At 43.4% G+C, this 21,895-nt stretch overlaps 3 protein-coding genes and 2 non-coding genes across 8 annotated transcripts; 3 read left to right on the top strand and 2 right to left on the bottom strand.

Annotated features, from left to right (window-relative positions):
- Positions 1-284: 284 nt before the first annotated feature.
- Positions 285-5,782, bottom strand: LOC115783784 (GRB2-related adapter protein-like). The gene is made up of 5 exons (XM_030734783.1): positions 5,648-5,782; positions 5,460-5,557; positions 5,038-5,157; positions 1,705-2,023; positions 285-1,606 (listed from the first exon to the last, which is right to left on the bottom strand). Exons 1-5 carry the CDS (start codon positions 5,723-5,725, stop codon positions 1,427-1,429), a joined length of 795 nt encoding a protein of 264 aa, XP_030590643.1. The 5' UTR covers positions 5,726-5,782; the 3' UTR covers positions 285-1,426.
- A 567-nt stretch (positions 5,783-6,349) lies between these two features.
- brat1 (BRCA1-associated ATM activator 1) lies at positions 6,350-15,154 on the bottom strand. 4 transcript variants are annotated; one of them, XM_030732609.1, is made up of 12 exons: positions 14,595-15,153; positions 13,977-14,125; positions 13,749-13,896; positions 13,102-13,558; positions 12,440-12,562; positions 12,174-12,265; positions 11,986-12,086; positions 11,709-11,895; positions 10,910-10,983; positions 9,754-9,838; positions 9,376-9,662; positions 6,350-7,797 (listed from the first exon to the last, which is right to left on the bottom strand). In XM_030732609.1, the coding sequence occupies exons 1-12, from the start codon at positions 14,719-14,721 to the stop codon at positions 6,877-6,879; spliced, it is 2,751 nt and encodes a 916-aa protein (XP_030588469.1). In that variant the 5' UTR covers positions 14,722-15,153; the 3' UTR covers positions 6,350-6,876. The 4 variants fall into 4 exon arrangements, with proteins under 4 accessions (XP_030588469.1, XP_030588459.1, XP_030588450.1 ...); XM_030732599.1 differs by having other exon boundaries at positions 11,986-12,089; positions 14,595-15,152; XM_030732590.1 differs by having other exon boundaries at positions 11,986-12,265; positions 14,595-15,154.
- eif3ba (eukaryotic translation initiation factor 3, subunit Ba) lies at positions 14,908-21,292 on the top strand. The gene is made up of 19 exons (XM_030732632.1): positions 14,908-15,276; positions 16,261-16,453; positions 16,564-16,683; positions 16,772-16,829; positions 16,985-17,113; positions 17,258-17,415; positions 17,670-17,801; positions 17,903-17,969; positions 18,057-18,103; positions 18,194-18,404; positions 18,486-18,558; positions 18,660-18,782; positions 18,879-18,957; positions 19,166-19,304; positions 19,416-19,541; positions 19,766-19,843; positions 20,070-20,178; positions 20,265-20,377; positions 20,731-21,292. The coding sequence occupies exons 1-18, from the start codon at positions 15,177-15,179 to the stop codon at positions 20,363-20,365; spliced, it is 2,043 nt and encodes a 680-aa protein (XP_030588492.1). The 5' UTR covers positions 14,908-15,176; the 3' UTR covers positions 20,366-20,377; positions 20,731-21,292.
- LOC115790426 (small nucleolar RNA SNORD60) lies at positions 18,996-19,076 on the top strand. Its single transcript, XR_004020788.1, has one exon. It is a non-coding gene; the product is annotated as a small nucleolar RNA SNORD60 (small nucleolar RNA).
- LOC115790411 (small nucleolar RNA SNORD60) lies at positions 19,579-19,663 on the top strand. Its single transcript, XR_004020787.1, has one exon. It is a non-coding gene; the product is annotated as a small nucleolar RNA SNORD60 (small nucleolar RNA).
- Positions 21,293-21,895: the final 603 nt, after the last annotated feature.

The raw sequence follows: 21,895 nt of genomic DNA, 5'->3' as shown, positions 1-21,895 counted from the left end.
GATCTAAACGTTTATATTAAAGTTTTTACCACCATGAAAATGGCAATATGAAACAGTGAGTGCAGCTCCAAATGCATCGTAATGAGAAATAATAAGCAATGTAACTTTTTTTTTTTTTAAATTACAAATGTGAATATCATCAGTGCTAACATTTCCCTGGGGTCCTGTAATATTTTTTCCTGGTGATATTGAAAATAAACTGAATGATCTGAGCATAAAAACATAAAGGAATCCACAATTGAAGAGAGGATGAGGCGTTTGTGTCCAGATAAAACACTCTTTATTTGGCTTCTGTGCAGTTTATGTGCAATTACTACTTGTGTGGTGGGGGGTAGAAGCAAAGACAGGATGGCAACACAAAGCAAACATGAAGTTAAATTTCGCTTTCACTTCATATTTTCAGTAGAAGCTGTTCAGAAAGACTCAGAAGAGATGGCACAGGTTCCTTCTAAGGCTGAAACAATTCTATTATCAAATTATCTGCAAGTTATTATTAGATGCACCGATGAGTCTGTAAAATTCCCTAAAAATATGAAGCACACCCAACTTTAGGTACGTAAATAATTTACTGATTAGCAGACAAAGATTTTCAGGAAATGATAACAATGTAAGACACGGAAAGCCACAGATCCTCAGATTTGTGAGGTGGGAGCCAGCAACATATTTTGTTATTTGTCTTTATGACTTGAAATGACATACAGTTTTAAAACCCCCAAAAGCCTGAAAGATGTATTGATTTTGCACTGAAGTCCTCCAACTTGCCTCTAAAGGCTGTAGGCTCATTTCTTTATGACTAAATGGACACAAACCCACTAATACCCCTAAGTATTTGGTAGAGTTTAACAGCCAAAGGGTAATCAGGACAGTTTGGGTGTGTTTCTATTGTGATTTTGCATGAGTAAGCATGTGACATCTCTTCCTTTCCAAATGTATTCAGCCACAGACTGCATATAAAAGAAGGACATAACCTCGGGTTATGAAAAATGAAACCTGTTCATGAGGTGCCTTAAACCTGCATTCTTTCTTATGGCCAGCAGAATCAACACAGTAGAAGTGCATGAGAACATGACTCTACTGCTCTCTGGATGTATGGTCTCAGTCGCTGGTTTCAACTCTTACTGACCTACAGCATAATGTTCATTTAGTCATGGTCATGGTCCCATTTGTAGTAAAATAGGTGATATGATTGGGGGTGGGCACACCTTGTGATTGACAAGTCGCTATCATATACACAGGGCCCATCATTTAGAGCTCATAGTGAGAAGATGATAGGAAAAGGGTCTTTAATTAGTAATTAAAACTGCTCAGTCAGTCTTATTTGACTAATCGTTCAGTGTTTGCATCACTGGATAAGTAAGGTGAGTCACTACAGCCTGACTGATAAGTGTCAGCAATGCAGCCACGACCCTGAAGGTCTGATATGGCGTCAGTGGTACAGCGGCTGGACGCATTCTGGCGGAAAGACCCCAACTCGGCCTCGGCAGCGCCCCCTCCAACTGAAGGAGCTCGAGCAGTCCAGCAGGTCGATGATGTCACCGCGCAGGAAGTGGAGGTGGGCGGTGTGAGGGGGAGTGTAGTCGCACAGGGCGTGAGCCAGCCGAGGCTTCTACACAAAGACGGAGCCAAACGGTGATGTCAGACAAACAGGTGCGTGTTTAGAGCTGTTTATGACAGAAAGAGACGCGTCGAGGTGATGTGTCATACCTCCACAACTGGTTTCAGCAGACGCGATGGTGTCTTTCCCTCTGGGCGAGAGGGGTGAGAGGGGTGAGAGTAGAGGCGGGCTGAGGGGATCGACTCCTGAGAGCTGCTTTTATAAGGGTTAGGATAGGGGTTATGCGCGAAATGTGACAACAGTTGAGGGGATGAGGGAGGATCTTTGAGGCAGACCACTTTCTCCACAGCGATGCTGTGTGTTCTGTAGAAATCCACCAACTGGTTGAGGGAACAAAACGACTCTTCCCAGATGCAGTACTGACCGTTCCCCTCCAGGACACGGAAATGCTCCACCCTGTCACCATAACTGCAAGATAAGAGAAGAAGGAAGGTGATGGGAAAGAAGGCAGGAATGTGCTTCTTCATTCCTTGGCCTGTTTCTTTGTTCAGGAACTCCCTCACTCATAATGTGCATACCTCCGTATGGGAAACATGACCACAAACCTGCCTAAAAATCATATGCTATCATTTTCAAATGTCTTTGTGTGAACAAACACATTAACCTGCAAAAAAAAAAAAAAGAGGACAGAAGCAACCGTAAAAGACGATGGAATACAAAGAGGCAAATGAATAGTTAATTTTTAACTAACACTAATCAAAAATTAAAGCTGAGGCTGACCGCGCACTAAATTATGAAGCAGACTAAAATATAGACTGCATAATGGTGCTAAAAGATGAAAGGAATTATCAGAGCTCATCGCGAGGAGGACGGATTGGGTTAAGCTCCTTCTGATCAGAGCGACACAGAGCTGCGTTCAAACAGTGAAGCAATGCAACTACGGCAACTTTTAAACTTTATATATAGAAATATCCATATATATGATAATAAAGAAGATGCCGATGACTTTGGTGTTGAAAGTGGTAGTGATGATAAGATGATGATATATATTGGTATCGATATTGTTTTATAAATGGTTGTTATTATGATTGTTATTCATTATTTTGAATTTATTTACTGATTTTCTTTCTGCTCTCTCTCTACACATCACACACATTCTTTGTCTTAATGTCTTAACCAGCTTGTTCTATTTTATTCTGTTACACACACACACACACACACAATGATGACTCTATAAAGGGAAAGTTAGGGGGATTAATCCTTCAATACCACAAAGATCTGTAAAAAAAAAAAAAAATCAGAACTCTGTGGAAGTTGTTGGGACATTTAAGTCTTGAAGGTGAACTTTAACCCCGATGACCCAGGACTGAAACTTCTACACACACACACACAGACAATGAAACCACTACACATCCTCAGCCATGAGGTTTTGTAAACATTACTGTATGTGTAGAAAACTAATGCTCTTTGGGTTCTGGACTATTGGTTTGAACCTACATTTGAAGACACCACTTTTGGTAAAGGGAGGATGGATAGTTAGTTAGTTAGTTAGTTTCTTAGTTAGTTAGTTAGTTTCTTAGTTAGTTAGTTAGTTAGTTAGTTAGTCTTTCTTTCTTTCTTTCTTTCCAGCAGTAGATTAAATGATAATGAAAATAAATGTTAGTTATTATAACCTGCAGTGTGACAGCTTTAACCTTCCTTCTTTATGTTGTTGGGAAACACATTTTGTTTGTTGCGGAAAATAAAGAAAAATGAAGGAAAATAATTACTTTCTTTAAGAAATACATTTCCATTTTCAGCCTTGATCAGGGGAGTGACTGGACCTGCTTACAGTATGCACTGACTCATAACAGTAACAGTATGCCTCAATGAAAACTACGGATGTCACTGTTTCATGCTAAAGTGACACAACCGATCATCTTACACAGGTGTAACTGATAAATTTCACAACCTATCAGCAAAATATTTGACTTAAAAATAATCATCTGTTATTTTTAGCATTATTGTTTTACCAGTAAGACAGTACTGTACATGCCAGCCTGCTGGAACAGCTCTCACACACAAAGCACAATTAAATATTTGTTATCAAATACGTTCATCCATCCATTCTCTTCCACTTATCTAATTCAGGGTTGCAGGGGCTGGGGGATGGTGGTGGCTAAAGCCTATGCCTGCTGTCATGGGCAAGAAGCGGGCTACGCCCTGGACAGGTTACCAATCTGACATATAAACAACCATTCACATCTGGGAGGAGGAAAGAGTACCCAGAGAGAACCCACACAGACACAGAAAGAACACGCAAGCTCCACACAGAAAGGCCCCAGACCGGATTCAAACCCAGGACCTTCTTCTTCTTGCTGTGAGGCAACAGCGCTAACCACCATGTCGCCCCGAAATACACTCATATTTATGAAAAGGGGCTGTAGTGTTTATCAGAAACATGTGCAGTATAGATAACAGGTTTTAATGTTGGAATTCTTTCCAATAATTTCCCTGCTAACAGCTCCATCTGTTGGGTATCCTAACTCTCGCTCAGTGCATGTTGCAACTCTCACCCTGAGAATAATAAGATAGAGTACAGACAATGAGTAGATGGATCTGTGAAGGTTTAGCTGGTCTGTATTGTGGTGTTCCTCATGAAGATAAACCAACACTGGGCACAAACTACACAGTCATGCCTCCTGAACCTTTATCACCCTCTGCTGATCCCTTTTATCATCACACTGTTTTGTTACTGTACACCTCTTATCTCTCTTAACCTTTGCAGGTGGACAGATGTTATGCCTTAAAACATTAATATGAGCACAGTGCGTCCGTGCTTGTCTGTGTCATGTGTCCATTACATAAGGTACCTGTGTTTAAATACAGTCCGTGTGTTCTTACGCAATGACCCGATTATTGAACACATTCAATTTACCCTCAGTGATTAAATGTGTCCCACGTCACTTTGGTGACCCAAATTACGCCCCCTCCTCCTCGTCTCTCACTCACTCCCTGTGCGCTGTCTGTGCAGCTGTGATATTTTTAGTTCAACGGGTTCTCATAAAGCAAATTAAATAGTCTGGCTGTCCTCTGTGCCGACCCTGACACACACTCAGAGACACGTGGACGCTATAATTTGCTCATTTACTCAGTGGGATGGAAAACAAACATCCAAATGCACACTTAATACTACAGGGGCACGCTCCAGGGACATGTGTGCTTCATGCAGCATGTGTGGTTGCACCCATCAGTCGTAAAAAGGCTTTGAGTTCAGCCTCAGTTGCTTATGTGTTTGATCATAAAGGCATGGTTTGGTATAACAGGTGGATCAACGGGTTACTTTAGCAGGACAGCAGAGTGAACTTGTGGAAATGAACTTGGTGCACCACAAAGGAGTGTCAGGTTTAAGCAGACTTTAAGTGAAACTGAAGCTACGGTTTTTGTGTGTACGTGCATGGTGTGTGTGTGTGTGTGTGTGTGTGTGTGGTGCATTCACTGACCTGACAGAGAGGGAGAACTCTCCAGGAGCTGATTCACTCTCCCTCACCAGGAACACTCCAGTGTCCTGCCAACGCAGACGCTGTTCAGCCTCGAGTCTCGACACCGGTCCTGCGAACCACCTACGGAAACACACATTAGCACACTTCTCTTGACATTTAAAAGACAATTAAAACAGTATTCAACTCAGTTATGTAAATCAGTGTTTCCCCACATAGTCACTGGAACCCCAAAAGGGAGTCAGAAAAGGAATAAAGCCCAAATGATGATCTCCTAAATTTTTTTGATCTCTAAAATTTCTTCAAATTATACAATCCAACCACAGGAAAACAGTTTGGTCACAGGTAAACATTTTAGAGGTTCATAAGACATAAAGGTCAGGAACAGCTCACGCAACACAAGTGAACAAATAATTTTTTTTTACAGGTGTGGAAGGAGGGAAATGTAGTTCCCGGGCACATAGCCTCGTTTGCCCTGGATCTCTGCTGTGACCCAGCAAGAATCATCCTCCATTTCTGTCACCTATAACACACATGCACACGCACAATTATTCTGCGTCAACATACAAAAACAAACAAAATTTAATGCATCAAAAAACATTTCCCTACGTACCTTGATGATGTCTCCTTTCTGAAAACTGAGCTCGTCTGCTTCTGATGCTGCGAAAGAGAAAAGAGCCACAGCCTCCATCCCGGACACGGAGAGTGCAGCGGAGCCTCGACAACAGTTTCACTTCATGAATGAAGAGATAATACAGCTGAGTGAGTAGAGCACAGCACAGGGTGATGACATAATCACTCTGTGTGTGTGTGTGTGTGTGTACGTGCAGTGGCTGATATCCTGCTCTTAAGTTAATAAGGGGAGTTTTTCTGTGTCCCTCCCAGCATCCATGTGACTGACTTAGAGAGTGTGAACACGTGGAGATGCCGATTTCCTCTCTCCATCCACATCTTCTCCGCCTACACACTTTAAACTCTGGGGCTTTACTAAAGCACATCCAGCAGGGAAATCAGCGACCGTGGGAGTTGTGTGATGAAGCTTTTTTATTATTATCATTATAACAGATCAAGGCAGGAGTTATCAAAGTGGCTCCAGCTGATATGGTTAGTCACTCTCTTGGCAGGGAAATCCATGTTTTGAAACCTGAGCCGTACCATCGTCACACCAACACAACAGCGCAGATTCAGAGTAAAGGAGCCTGTCAGAGACTCTCTCAGAGGTTAATTTAAAAAAAAAGAAATAAAATCACACATTTTTTTCACAAAATATGTATTTATTTACAACAATTGTATGTAAAGAAAATTTGGTTGGGGTTTTACATTCAACTAATGTGAGTGACTACAATTATATTTTTATATGGCACTTCTTTGGTTTCAGATCAGCTTTATGCTTATTAAAAATTGGGCTTTTCTCTCCTCTGATAGCCTGTCCGGGCATTTAAAAAGTCCCCAACTCAGCACTGACAGTCTGAGCACTGGGGACAAATTCACAAGAGTGTCAAAAACCAAGAACCATTCTCCTGGTATTGGTTCTCACCTACAGCGCCACCTTTGGAGCTTGGGAGACTCCACTAAAAAACACCTGATGTTTGGTCTATGACTTCTCTGAGTCTGACTCTGGACATCAAAGCTGGGTCATCCTGGGAGTGATGCATAACAGGAGTCCAAGAAATGGTGTAGAGGTTCACAGGGAGATGATTTTGCATGTGAGTGGAGTCACAAAACATGGGTTCCAATGACCAAGCCAAAACAAACAGCACAATTGGTGTGACTCCTCTTGGATTCAACCAACATGAAGGGAAATACAACTTAATTTAATGGTACTGTGCGTGTCTGTGTGTCTTAGTAGCAGTCCACTATAACCTCTTGCCCTGTTTGTGTGTTTGCATGAGTGTGAGGGGTGCTTGCAGTCAGTATGTCCTGCAGTAGAGAGAGGGGAGAGTTGTGCACGTGGTCACTGCTTCTAGTGAGGATGTCCAGCCTCTCATCCAAACCCAGAGACCCCAACACTTCACACAAACTGACACGCTCAGCATGACTTGCAGCACTCACTCCTTTCTCGCCACAGTCTTCAGAATAGGCGACATTGGCTCTTTTTAAATTTGTCTGAGTATGAGCTTCATTCTTTACACCCAGTATCTTTCTAATCTCTTGTGCCCAACCTGCTCCGGGCAGCTCACAAGACACTCTGGAGACTGGCGCCGTGGCAGCAGTTACATCCAGGTCCCCTTGCGATGGTGGACAAACTGCCTCTCTGAGTGTTATCAGCAGCCTACAGGCCTTCAAACCTACAGGCCTATCACAATCAACCAGACCGCTCAGCAATGCAGAGATGACTCCCTGCTCAACCAGACTGTTCAACACCCCGACTAAATCTGACTCCACATCCTGTGTGTGCTTCTCTGTGTGTGTGTGAAGCGCGTAGGTTCGGTCAGGAATCGCAGCGTACGGGTGCGGTTGGGCCGGATGTGTGTCTGAGCCCTTAGTGTAACCCAGGTGGCCTGAAAAGGCTTTATCCAGCAGCAGCTCCGCCAGCTCCAACGTGTGAACTTTGACCTCCCAGTCCAGATCGGCACTGCCTCGTGAGAGGACGGAGCGTACAGACTGCATGAGGAGAGAGCAGGAGGAGGAGGTAGGCGATGATGGAGGCGTGTGTGACGAATGTGAAGAGAACCAGGCGATGAAGAACTGTACAACAGCCCTCCTGGCAAATCCTTCTGTGTCCTGGGAGAGAATCTCAAGCAGCCGGGTCACTATTTCAGCCTGGAGGTACACAGAGCATCAAGTTAGCAATAACAGGCAAGTTGAAATTATACTGTAAGAAAAGGCTGTACAAGTGCAGGTGGGTCAGAACACCTATACCAGCAAACCTATAAGAGGTTAATCACAGCGTCTGCACACTTATACAGTCTTAAAGAGGCCTAATGGTGCAAACAACCCTGCGGGTTGTGTCGTGTATAGGACCTTAAAAACTGATCTTAACCTACTCAAGGTGTTTAATGAAACGGCATCCAAATTACTTTTAAACTATCTAAGATATCATGCGGCATGATACTGGCACAGATTACCAAATAGCCCAGCTTATGCTGAAATAATAAAGACAGAGCTTACTTGGTTATATTTTAAAGAACTTATTTGCACAACGTTTTATAGAGTGGTGTCTGGAGCTTGAAAAGGGCAACTCTACTTCTTCAAGTTTTTTGAAAACATTTCACCAATATGATTGACTCCTCTCATCCTTATGTCTAAGTTCTGCCCCCCCCCCCCCCCCCCCCCCCCCCCCCCACTCTCTCCCCTTGTATCAAAACTTGAGTTCTTGAGTATTGCTGCTATTCCACTGAACAAAACAAAAACGGGAAAAAAAATATTTCCCTAATAGAAGTGATGCCTAGAATAGAAGCTGTGGGTGTTTGTGGCTCAGGTTGTCTCCTATTAGGAAGGTCCACAGTTTGATCCCCAGCTCCTCCGATCCACATGTCTGGACGATACTGAACTACCTCCACCCAGCTGACACAAATAATAGCAGGTTCACACTGAGAATTTGTGACAGGAGTGAAAGTGTCTGGACAGGCCAGTTACGATGCCTGTAAGATCATCTGTGACGAGAATGCAGCGCCACTGGTGGACCTGCTAGTTCGGGTGTTCTCTGACAAATGCCACTTAAGCTGGACGGTGCTAGTCTGTGAGCACAGGCCCCACCAAAGGATGCTGGGCCCTCATGCCACCCACATGGAATGTTTTCTGACAGGTGGGTCAGGAACATGCACACGAGTAGCCCGCTGGGCTCCGGTTCCTCCTTATACAAAGGAACAGATACAGATCCTGCTCTTGGGCTGGTGCCCTTCTACGGCCCTGTCTACCTCTAATCGCGTAACAGCCCATCTTCTAATATCTCCTCCACACTTCTGAGACTGTGCTGGGAGACATGGCAAACCTTCTTGTTACACCACATATGGATGCATCATCCTGGAGCAGCGGGTCTACCTGTGTAAGCAGAATGGGCTGACAGGTACCATCGCATGCTGCTAGTCGTGACAAGGACACTAACAAAAACTAGGGAAAAAAATCACTTGAAGGATAAGGACCACCACTTTGAAAAACATCTCCCTGTTGAGGGACGTCTTGTTGTTGCCTCTTCAGTGCACCTGTTTGCCACTTTCATTCGCACCAAAGCAGGTGACATGGATTCACAGTGGTTTATGGTTCCTAACTGGACAGAATGATATCCCTGATATCTGCGCAGCTGTGATAATTTTAATGAAATCCCTTAATGTCCCCGTCATGCATGCATGTTCATCTACATAGTCCTGTGTGAACAGGTTTGCCTTTATTTATGCTCACCTGCTCCTGTGCGGGTGCTGCCCTCTCCTGCCAGCTGCTTATCACTGTCTGTGCCAGTGCTTTGATAGCACTAGCTCTCACATAACTCTCTGGATCCTGCAGAGCCTCCCTGAGGAGAGGAGTGGTACAGCAGCAGCCACCCAGCAGAGCCTCAGACGCACCACACGCCTCCTCGGATGATGTGTGGCAGACACGCACCCCTGCCAGGTGTCCCAGAAACTCCACCGTTGAGTCTCGCACCTCCCAGCGCATGTCACACGCACGCTTCTTCACCACCTGGATGAGATCTAACAGAGACACAAACAATGTGATTTCTCTGTGTGGCTCTATTGCAGAGGATTTATGAGCTGCAGGGGAAATGCTAATGGTGAGCTTCACCTTGTCTGAGCTGATCTTTTATAGAGGAGATGTCTGTGCAAACACTCATCCACTTTACCAAGGCCTGGTAGGACTTATGTAGCACCTGAGAAACAAAGAGACAGTAATCTTAATTTGGTGAAACTTGATGAAATAGCTCACAATGGTCATTGCACAAAAACATTTTTATTCCCCTTCACCCATCTTTGAAAATCCTGAACCTTTCCCAACCTCATTAGTTCTTATGCAGAAACACACCTTTTTTTACATGATTCTATGACAGCAGAAAAGTGTGTAAGGAAGAGGTTTGGAAGCTCTATAGTGAGCAGGAGAAATTTAACTTTGACCTGTAGAAAAACAGGATAAAATACTCAGGCCAATCACACCATCTGCTGGATGGTTGGGACCTCTTAGTTTCAAATAATGGGGGACAAAATAGTCCATCCTGCTGAATCAGGAAATAGGACCTGGCTTTGTGCGGTGCACAGATCAGGACTCAGCCAGTTTAGCACCTGGACTCTTTTACAATGGAGCCATGCTGCTGTATAAATTAAAGAATGTGGTTTGACATTGTCTTGCTGAAAAAGATGTCATATGTTGTATTTATAATATCCATCCATTTTCTTCTGCTTATCCAATTCCAGTTTGCAGGAGGGTGGGATCCTGTCCCAGCTGTCATGGGGCAAGAGGTAGGGTACACCTTGGACAGATTGCCAGTCCATAACAGAGCAAACTCAGAGACAGACAACCATTCATATTCACACATCCAACTAATTTAGAATCACCAATTAACCTAACATGCATGTGCTGGGACTGTGGCAGGAAGTTGGAATACACGGGGAGAACCCATGCAGACACTGGGAATCTAACTCCAAACAGGGGCTCCAGCCAGCTAGATGATTCAAACCCAGGACCTTCTTGCTGTGAGATGACAGTGCTCACCACTGTCTTAGTAATATTTAATTGAAAATGTTCCTCTCTTTGTAAAATGTTAAATGAAATCTGGGGTTTAAATGGTTTGCATATCAATACACTATGCTTTTATGTACATTTACAGTGTTCCAACTTTTTGGGAAACTGATTTGTAAGCAACTTTTTACCAGCCATACAATCTCGGTGAAAAGAAGCCAGATAGTTGTGATCATACATTTGTGAACAAAAACACACGTAAACTTACCGTGGGATCAGAATCAGGACTGTCCAGACAGTGTATCAGAAGTGTGAACACGTCAGTGAGCTGGACTTTCACTCCTGAAACACAAAAAGAAACATTAATTAAGTCAACATCTTTAAACATTTGTTTTTTTTTGCATATACAGTAGCAGTCAAAAGTTTGGACACATCTTCTCATTCAGTGTTTTTTCATTATTTAAAGTTTGTCTGCATTGTAGATCAATACTAAAGTCGTCCAAACTATGAAAAAATACATATGGATTACACTGTTGGTGATTTATTCAAAATCCAAGGCACACCTAACCAGCATGGCTGCCACAGCATTCTGCAGCGACATGCCATCCCATCTGGTTTGCGCTTAGTGGGACCATCACTTGTTTTTCAACAGGACAATGACCCCAAACACACCTCCAGGCTGTGTAAGGGCTATTTGACCAAGAAAGAGGATGATGGAGTGTTTGCGTCAGATGACCTGGCCTCCACAATCACCTGATCTAAACCCAGCTGAGATGGTTTGGGATGAGTTGGACCGCAGAGCAAAGGCAAAGCAGCCAACAAGCGCTCAGCACCTCTGGGAACTCCTTCAAGACTGTTGGTAAACCATTATTAGTATCTAACAGAAAAACTCATCACTTTTGTTTTCAGTATTCCCTTTAGGAGTTTCATTCATATAAACAGGATTTGAAAAACTCCACTGTTGACCTGAGACAAAATATGATGGCACAGTGGCAGCCTTTGCTTTCTCTATTAAAGACCAACAATGACACATGTGTCATTTGTACACATTGTGATTACAGCTTTACCTGGACTGTTACTGAGAGCCGCCAGAGCCTCTAGAGCACATTTCTGAACTTTCCCACTGCCAATGACATTCCGAAAAACTTCACTACAGCCAGCGGATGAGGAGGACGAGTCACCACTGCAGAACCTCAGTAATGACAGAACTGCAGCAACAATTAAAACCGGAGGACAGGGGAGGCAGTCGGGATCCTGAGGGAGAGAGGTAGATTAAGAGTCTTTCCATGAATAAGAAAAATATGCAATATAATTTTTTGCTACTCTCGCTTTCCTTCCGCTCACCATGACAGCAACCTGAGGTGTGTTTGTTAGACACACGCCAATTATGGAGATGCAGGAGGTTTTACTCTTCAGCTGCTCAGTCATTGAAATCCTGTGCTCATCTGCTGCAGGCATAGAAAATATATTCCATAACATACATGCTACATAACACACATTTTTTGTTAAGCGTGTACATCTGAGTGCGTTACCTGCAGCGTTTGTGCCTATTAGATTCAGGCCAGATATAATATCGAGGGGTAGCAGGAGTAATCTCACAGACTGGGCTGTGTGGACGCAGTCGCTGGACAGAAAAGCAGAAGAAGAAAAAAAAATGCACCCATGGGAATATGTAGACAAATATTAGACTGTCATGGGTTTTAACAGAAAACCTATCCTCTACAGACTGAGTTTGTGTTGGTGGTGTGCTGGTGAGGGTGAACTCACACTGTGTGGCAGAAGGTGAAGCTGTGCTTACCATTGGCCGTTGTGGAGAAAAGCAGCTGCAGCATGAACGAGGTCAGCAGGTTTCCTGACGTTCAACATGAATGTTAAAAAACGGGTGACACGCTGGTCTGGGAGGCGTCCATCAGTGGTGCAGCTGCAGAAGCAAACATAAGGAGAGTTCACAAACTAAGCCAGAAAGAGGGTGAAGTATAGGTGTGCCTATATTGCAGAGAGTTTAGGATAATAAAAGCAGCACTATTATGTTGATATTTTGTCACTCCACAGTGGGAAAAGCACAGGTCTAAATCACTGTAATGATTCCATTGAGCTGCTTCATTCTGGGGTCCTGTTATCATGTAAGCTGGCTGATCATTACATTGTCATGGTGTATTGTATAGGTGAATAGAACAATGCTGTCTTTGCTATAACTAGAAGCAGATTTACTTCCTCTTAAAGTCACAACCTGAATTGTCTCCATTAGTGAGAACGATTGTTAATCTTCTCTTGTTATTCTGATTGTATGCTTTTGGATGGTTATGGTGGACAGTAGCAACAACATCAATTTGAGTCTTGTGTGTATTTTGTATAAATTATTGAACATTCCTGTATCCACAATCTTCAAACCAAATTATCTTTAGGGGACAGTAAGCTCTATAAAGCCACACTTGACTCCATTTTTTTGGAGAAATTTACCTGCATGCAGCTAGAATGACATCCATCAGAGGCAGTGTGAGTTGACTGCAGTCTGCCATCACCAGTTCCTCCAGAGAAGCTGTGACTGTCTGCAGCAACTTGTCCTGCAGAGGAGGCTTAGTCTGGCGCAGGAGCAGGGCCAGCAGTCTGAGGGTCTGGTTACACTGATGAACCTGTGTACTTCCCTTCGGAATCACCAGCGCCCTCTTGAAATACTCTGAGATTGCAACGACAACAGGAGTGCAATCTTGGTTTATTTTCATGGAATCAGCTGAGTTTTCTCCAACTGTGACTGAGGCACATGTATTCTGATCATCTTCTTTCTTATCTGTGCCACTGCATCCTACAGATGAGGCAGGCTGACAGAAGAGCAGGATGTGGGCGAGCATTTGATTGGCAGCTGAGGCAACAAACAGGCTTGTGTCAGTCTGGAGTTCCAGAAGTGGCTCAATGAAATCTAAAGAATAAAACATAACAATGTATGTATGAGGATTTGCCAGAATTAAAACAATATCATATCAATAGCACCCTGCCTTTCACCCTATGGCAGGGTACTATTGATAAATGGATGAATGGCTCGATGCCTATAGCATATTTTTCCTTAATACTGATGATCTCCCACTCATGAATCAATGCACAAAGCTCACCTGCTTGTACAAAGAAACTGAGACCCTCTAGATGCTGCAGCATGGTCCTTAAACCCTGGATCCAGCCAATCCGTATACAGGGATCTTCCCAGAGCCCTATTTCCTGCAAGTGCTGACAGCTGAAGACCTGATCCAGAACTGAGCATGCCTGAGGGGGAGACAATCATAGGTCAGCGATGGATAATATACTAACAGTTCAGTAAAGACACCAGGTGTCATAAACTCTACCTGAAGAACTCTGAAGCCATCCTCAGCAGCGGCCAATAAACCGGTGAGTCTGAGCGTGAAGGAGAGGACACTCGGGGCTGAAGCTGTGTCCTGAATCACGGTAGATATGAACTCAAGCAGACACGGACAGGCCTCCAGCAGACATTCCCCTTCATCGGGTGAAAAAAAACAATAATACAGATTTACATCCAGAGCTGGGGAAAAAACATTCAGGGACGTTTACCCTCATTACACACCATAGCTTCATTTTTAAATATTAATTATTTGGAAATATTCACCATAAAAAGAAATGGTAAAAGGTATAAAACACACCAGGAACACTTTTAAATTTTTGTTTATTAATCTGATAGAAGATTAAGTATTTCATGAATTCTGTAATTGAACAATTTCATCTGCAAATATCGGTGAAATAATTGGAAGAATAATCACCTAGCTGCACGATATTAAGTTTAAATCAGGGCTTTAGACCGTCTAGAGCCCATTTAGTCATTCTTTGCCAATGAAAATCCTCTAATTTTCCAGACTAGGGAGTCCCAAACAAATGAGGATAGGTCCAGAAAGATAGTGGGAGAGGTGGAAGAATGAATAGACTATCCCATTGTGTTCATTACTACTAACCAGCCTCAGTGAGCACTGTGAACCAGTCTAGCAGTTTCTCCAGGCTGGTGTCATCGGGCAGCGAGCTCCCTGAGGCCGCCAGCACCTCACAGACCCGGGGCAGCAGTGGCACACATTCTCTGTCCATGGTGCCAAGGCGTGTGAAAATAACCCCCCAGGGGTTAGAAGCTAAATTATACAGTAAAGACCAAACTGGCGCAGCTACCTAAACATCTACTGTCGTTTTTTTTCATGTACTTTACTAAACGTACGTCTCGCGGGAAACCGTTTCAGATCTACCGGTGCGTCGTTTCCTTTTCCTTCCTTCTGAGCAGTTCTCACGCTGCTGCGCTCTTCACCGATCTCTAAACAGCGCTGTGAGATAAATCTTTACAGGTGCCCTCGTGTAGTTCCGGCTCCTATACTTTGCAACTCTACTCTTTCTGCGCTGCCTTTCCACGCGCCTGTGAGTAGGTTCCGGTGTCGTGTTTCCGTCGCGTCGTCCATTTTCAAGTATCCGCACATGGTGCCGCACCGGTGGAGGACTGTCTGCAGGATTTTTCGCTCAGCTGTTGCCAAAAATCCGTTCTGTACTTGTGTTAAATGAAAGATACGGTGGATATGGTGGACGACCCTGAGTATGAAGAGGAGGAGCCTTCCTTCAGCGACCCGGAGGACTTTGACGACGATGTCGACGATGAGGGTAAGCAGCCACAGGAAAAACGCCGGCTTTCGGGCCTGCTGCTAACAGTTAGCTAAGAGCTCAGCAGTAGGGTTGTTTTAGATGCTACAAAGCTAGCTAGCTAGCTTGCTTCTCTGCTCACCGGCACCTGGTAATAGTGAACAGTGAATAGCAGCTGGACGTTAAAGCGTAATTACCAGGAATAAAACAGCGGCATAACGTTATCACAGTGTACTTAACGCCCGTTACAGCCTCACCCAGACCCCACACAGTCGCTCACTGGGGCCTGTGCGCTGTGGTCTGAAAAACTGAATCAGGATTTTAGACAGTGCAGCAGATAGGAAACGTTTTTTTGTTTTTTGTTTTTCCTTTCTTGCAGCTGTCTGCACGGATAATGTAGTTTAAATGGAGCAGCTGGTAATACGCGTTTACACAATGGTAATCTGAGGGGCGTTTGCTCCACGGTGCTTCTCAGTTTTGCAAGTGTTTTAATTGTGGTAAAATGACTCATCAGATACACACATTTTGTACTTTGTAGTCACAATACAACTGCTTGTAATATATACTAGGAACCTTTAGATAATTCTCCAGCAAAATTAGCTCTAATTTGCAAGTTTACTTTGAACAAAGAAACAAGTGACTATGAAGCTAAACAGGCCAGTATAGCAGTTCTGTGTTAAACCCCTTCATCAAAATGCTGTGTATTAGTTAGTATATGGGAGAAGTCCTGTTGAATTAAATTTATTACAGTGTAATAGTATTTTGTGCTCTCTGTCCACTTATAAATCATGAAGCTTAAAACTACACATCTAAAAAAAAATTAAACAAATGCATTGTAGCCTCTAAGACATGTCTCTCAATAACTGGAATGGGGGTTATAAAATTTAGATTGGTTTATCTATATGAAAAGAACCTTGTTGGGTCTGTAAAATGAGATAAGAAGTCCACCCCCACACAGATCTAGTGCCTTGTTCATGAGCCTGACCCTCCTCCTTCACTTTTCAGAGCTTCTTGGTGACATCCTGAGGGAAAAGCCCCAGGAGGCAGACGGCATAGACTCAGTGGTGGTGGTGGACAACGTCCCTCAGGTCGGCCCTGAGCGTTTGGAAAAGCTCAAGAACGTCATACACAAGATCTTCTCTAAGTTCGGCAAGATCACGACTGAGTTTTACCCAGAGGCTGACGGCATGACCAGAGGGTATGACCACAGATGTTGTCTTCCTTATTCTGTGGTGCATTTGTTCTCATTTGAGGTGAATTCAAAGTTTAAAGCAGAATGTATTTATTTATTTATTTTTCCTCATACAGTTACATCTTCCTGGAGTATGCTTCTCCTACTCAGGCCCTCGAGGCAGTCAAGAATGCAGATGGATACAAACTTGACAAACAACACACATTTAGGGTCAACCTCTTCACTGACTTTGACAAGTGAGTATGCAATACTGCCCAAAAATGTGTTATACAGGAATGCGTGCAGACTTGGGATGCAAGTAAATGAACACTTTGTTTTTGTCAGATACATGAACATTAGTGATGAGTGGGACCCTCCAGCAAAGCAGCCTTTCAAGGATTTTGTGAGTATTACGTTGTCATAGTGTAATTAATAGTTTATAACACTTTAATTAGTTTGGCAGAAATAGCTTCATCTCAGCACTGTAATCATTAAATCTACAGGACGGTCACTATCTTAAAATGCTGCAAGCTCCAATAACTTTGTCTGTCTTTCCAGGGGAATATGCGCCATTGGATTGAGGACCCTGATTGCCGTGACCAGTACAGTGTGATCTATGAAGCTGGAGAGAGGACTGCCATTTTCTCCAATGACGCTAAGGAGCCAATCACAGTCGAAGAGAGAGCAGTGAGTTTCTAATGATATATACACACACACACAGAGTTGGTGGGAAATGCAGGACTTACATGGTTGTATTGTACATGATTCACCACTAGTCACTAATATCACTGGTTTGGAGGCTGCTAATGTTTTTTTTCTGCTTTGATGAAGCGCTGGACAGAGACGTACGTCCGGTGGTCTCCTAAAGGTACCTACCTAGCTACCTTCCATCAGCGGGGAATTGCACTGTGGGGTGGCGAGAAGTTCAAACAGATTCAGAGGTTCAGCCATCAGGGCGTGTCGCTCATCGATTTCTCACCATGTGAAAGGTAATCAAGAGTCGATGCTTCATCCAAAGACACACATCATATTACACATATCATAAACTGTCTTGTGCTCAGAGTACCATAGTCTAATATATATTGGTCATTTATTTCCTATAAATATAAGACAAAGTCACCTATATTCTGTGGATTTTTGCACCATGACCTGGTGATGGCACAGGATGATTACTGTACATATAAAGCACTCTAAAGAGGTCAGTGACTGTATGAGTTTCATGTGTGGTTATGCTGCCTTCCAGGTATGTTGTGACCTTCAGTCCGCTGATGGACACCAAGGAGGACCCACAGGCCATCATCATCTGGGACATTCTCACCGGACAGAAGAAGAGAGGCTTCCATTGCGAGAGCTCTGCACATTGGCCTATTTTTAAGTCAGAACCCTAGTTTTGTTTTTGTTGAAATTTCATTCATTTCAGTTGCTGCTCCCTGCAAAGGTCGGATGTGTCCTCTAATTTTACATGTTTGTTCTCAGATGGAGCCATGATGGGAAGTTCTTCGCAAGGATGACACCAGACACGCTGAGCATCTATGAAACTCCAGTAAGTAGGCCTAAAAGCATTCTAGTTGCATTTATGTGAAATGTGCACGTGATAGTAAAGCTGTATGTTTCTTTTGTTTCTTTGTAGTCTATGGGCTTGCTGGACAAGAAGAGTCTCAAGATCACTGGGATCAAGTAAGAGTTCTTCATACGTCATACATGCTTTAAACTGTGACAGCATTCTGTATAGAGATATTAATGTTTGTCTGTTTTTTACATCTGCAGAGACTTCTCGTGGTCTCCTGGTGACAACATCATAGCATTCTGGGTACCTGAGGATAAAGACATCCCAGCCAGGGTGACTCTGATGCAGATGCCTTCCCGTCAGGAAATCCGCGTTCGCAATCTCTTCAATGTTGTCGACTGCAAACTGCACTGGCAGAGAAACGGAGATTATCTGTGTGTGAAAGTTGACAGGACGCCCAAAGGAACACAGGTACTCACAGAGCAGCTCGTATGTCACAGGTTGAAACACAAACAGACAAGAAATGCTCAATTTACTTTTTTGTCTTTTCAGGGTGTTGTTACCAACTTTGAAATCTTCCGCATGAGAGAGAAGCAGGTTCCTGTTGATGTGGTGGAAATGAAGGGTAAGAGCGTGTATTTTTACATATTTAGACACAAGCTACTAATAATTCTTTCCCACAGAAAAGAAACTGATCGGTTACCCTTTATGTTGTTTTCCTTCTAGAAAGCATCATAGCGTTTGCATGGGAGCCCAATGGCAGCAAGTTTGCTGTCCTCCACGGAGAGTCGCCAAGAATCAGCGCCTCCTTCTATCATGTCAAAAACAACGGCAAGATTGAGCTCATAAGTGAGTAGACAGTACAGACATGCCAGGGAATGGGAGAGTGTTGTTGCCTCATATAATGTGTCCAATAAACTGAATGTGACACTTTGCCTTTCACAGAAATGTTTGACAAGCAGCAGGCCAACAGCATTTTCTGGAGTCCCCAGGGACAGTTTATGGTGCTGGCTGGGCTCAGGAGGTAAGTGTTATTGGTGTGTCTGTGTGATAAATACAAGAAGCCGCTGATGACATACTAAACATTTTTCTGACACCTCGTATGAGAGCTAAGCTCCTGATTCTAAATCCAATCTGAGGCTTGTTTTTTTTTTTTTTTTAAATATATATATATATCTACATTGATGAATGTCTTTTTATGTGGACATAATGGCTTTGCATTTTCTTTGCAGTATGAACGGCGCTCTCGCCTTTGTAGACACATCAGACTGCACCATGATGAACATAGCAGAGCATTACATGGCCTCTGACGTGGAGTGGGATCCAACAGGCCGCTACGTCGTCACGTCTGTCTCATGGTGGAGCCACAAGGTCCGTACTGCTCCACAAGCCTCGCCGGTCGTTTGCAGATGAGAACAACTACAATCTGATGTTTTCCTGTCATCCATTCACTACTTTGTCTCCACCTTTATGTGCGTTTAGGTGGACAATGCGTACTGGCTGTGGACGTTCCAGGGCCGACTCCTTCAGAAGAACAACAAGGATCGATTCTGTCAGCTGCTCTGGAGACCCAGACCTCCAACCCTGCTCAGCGGAGAACAGATAAAGGTACAGTTTTATCTGGCATGTGTGTGTGTGTGTGTGGAGCCAGTGATGACAAACATACATTTTCTGACACCTCGTATGAGAGCCGCAAGGTGGCTCCTGATTCTAGCTCTGATCTGAGGCTCACCGCTACAGCACCCTATGCATTTATACAACATAAACTGTAATGATGTGTTAAACCATCGTTCCCCATTAACATGCTGTCATATACACTCTATTTTCTACAGATGATCAAAAAGGATCTCAAGAAATACTCAAAGATCTTTGAGCAGAAGGATCGTCTGAGCCAGTCCAAGGCTTCTAAGGTTTGACCTTTTCTTCTTCTTTTTATAAATTTGGAAGTTAATCATCTTTGTGTCTCTCTGAAGAATTTTAAAGCTCTTTAATAACTGTAATATTGACTCTAGAGAATAACTTACTGAGGCTGCTAACACTAACACAGATGTTTTAATTGCAATCCAAGCTACATGTTCACACTGAAGTGTAAGCCTTGTGAGTTATGAAGCTGACTGTTTGTCTGTGCGTGAGTAGGAGCTGGTGGACAAGCGCAGGGCAATGATGGAGGAGTACCGTCAGTACCGGGAGGCGGCGCTGAAGATTTATCAGGAACAGAAGAGTGTCCGCCTCGAGCTCAGAGGAGGTGGGACCTCTTGCTTTTAACTGACTCACTGTTAACTTGCCTCTAAGGCTTAATTAAGTGTGCTGATGTTTTTGTGTGTCGTGCAGGAGTGGACACAGATGAGCTGGACAGCAACGTGGACGACTGGGAGGAGGAGACCATTGAGTTTTTTATCAACGAAGAAATCATTCCCCTTGGAGATCTGTAGTCCCCTACGCAGGTAAACTACGTACTGCACATTAGATCCAGCACTAATTTTCTACATTTCAGAAGGTCGTTGTGTCGTGCGCAGTCAGTTGTTTGTCCTGTGCAATTTTTCCTTTTTTAAGTGTTTAAACATCAGCCTCTAAAATTTTACCTGTTACGCCACATAGTGCATATTAGGAAGTACATGTTGTCTTCAGTTTTAGCAGAGACATCTTAGAGCTGTCATATTACAGGTTTCTGCACTTAAACACAAACATTAGTGACAATCCAGCACATCATACTATCAACATCAGCATCCCTCCTTTTCCTGTTTATATAAACCCTCAAAGCCTCACTCTGCATTTATGCTGTGCTCTTCCCCTTTAGTCCATCCGTTTTTGTGTGGAAGGAGGAGAGAGGAACTGCGTCATTGATTGGAGAAGGACGACGACCACGCTGTGAATCTTGGAGGTTCATCTCGAGCCGCAATATTCAACTTATCATCAAAGTGCGCCTTAAGGATCAGCAGCTTCATTGAGAGACAAAAGAGAATCCTTTGTTTTGCCTATTTTCTCTTTGTCTCTCAGCATCATCTTCCCCATTTTTTTTTTCTCTGTGGACCTTGATATTTAGTAAAACTGCCTCCTACACTATTCATTAGTTGGAGTCTCATTGTCTAATACCGAACTCCATCCCGTATTGGACCTTCTTCCCCGTGGGGATTTTTCTGAACTAGCCTCACCATGCTGGTCTGTTACAGGGCAGCACAGAGTGCCGTACCAGTCATGGGTGGAGGTGTTGTGACAAAACAAGTAGCCTTGTTAATAAATGTGCTGATGTGGCGCTATAGTGGCCTGTATCCTCCTCCTTTCAGACTAGGCTTTCACACAGGGAGGGGGTGCGCAGTGGGAATACCTTTAAATAAACATTCAAACAGATTACCACCTGACTCTGTCTCAGCGTTTGGTTTTTATTATAGAATGAATCCACTGTTCTTCTGTTTAAAGCTGCCACTGAACTCAGCTTAGTCACATGACAACGACCAATACTCGATCTGTGTTTGGGCAGCATATCAGAAAGCTGACTGAAAATTAATCTGCGATAGTTTGGAGCAGTGTTTTGGTAATTTACAAAGCAAAGGTGCTAAAGCTGCTTTTGTCTTGATAAAATAATTCTTAGTTTTAATTAGCAGTTGATCTTTGCTGATGTTTGGTAAAATATTAGTGCAGATCCTGACCATACTGGACTGGGGATGGATTATTGATTAAAAATATTACTAAAAGTATGATTGCCGATTATATTTCTAGATCTGATTCTTTGCAGTTTCACTTTAAAATTCTCGATCAGTTTTATATTTGGAGGAAAAAAGTAGGCCTGCACAGTTGCTGTTGGCATCAAAGCTTCCCATTTTCACACATGAACGCTTAATAATCACATTGTCTAAAGTTGTCCTTTCATGAAGCAGCCTGCAGGAGATAATCTGCTTCACACACGTTCCTAACCAGGAATACTGTGGTTTTCCTATCCATGCTTCCTGCAGCCTCAAGAGTGA

The sequence above is a fragment of the Archocentrus centrarchus genome, chromosome 1 (assembly GCF_007364275.1).
Source record: "Archocentrus centrarchus isolate MPI-CPG fArcCen1 chromosome 1, fArcCen1, whole genome shotgun sequence".
Lineage (NCBI taxonomy): Eukaryota > Metazoa > Chordata > Actinopteri > Cichliformes > Cichlidae > Archocentrus > Archocentrus centrarchus.
The sequence above is the reverse complement of the archived record's forward strand: the minus strand, read 5'-3'. Positions and strand labels throughout refer to the sequence as shown.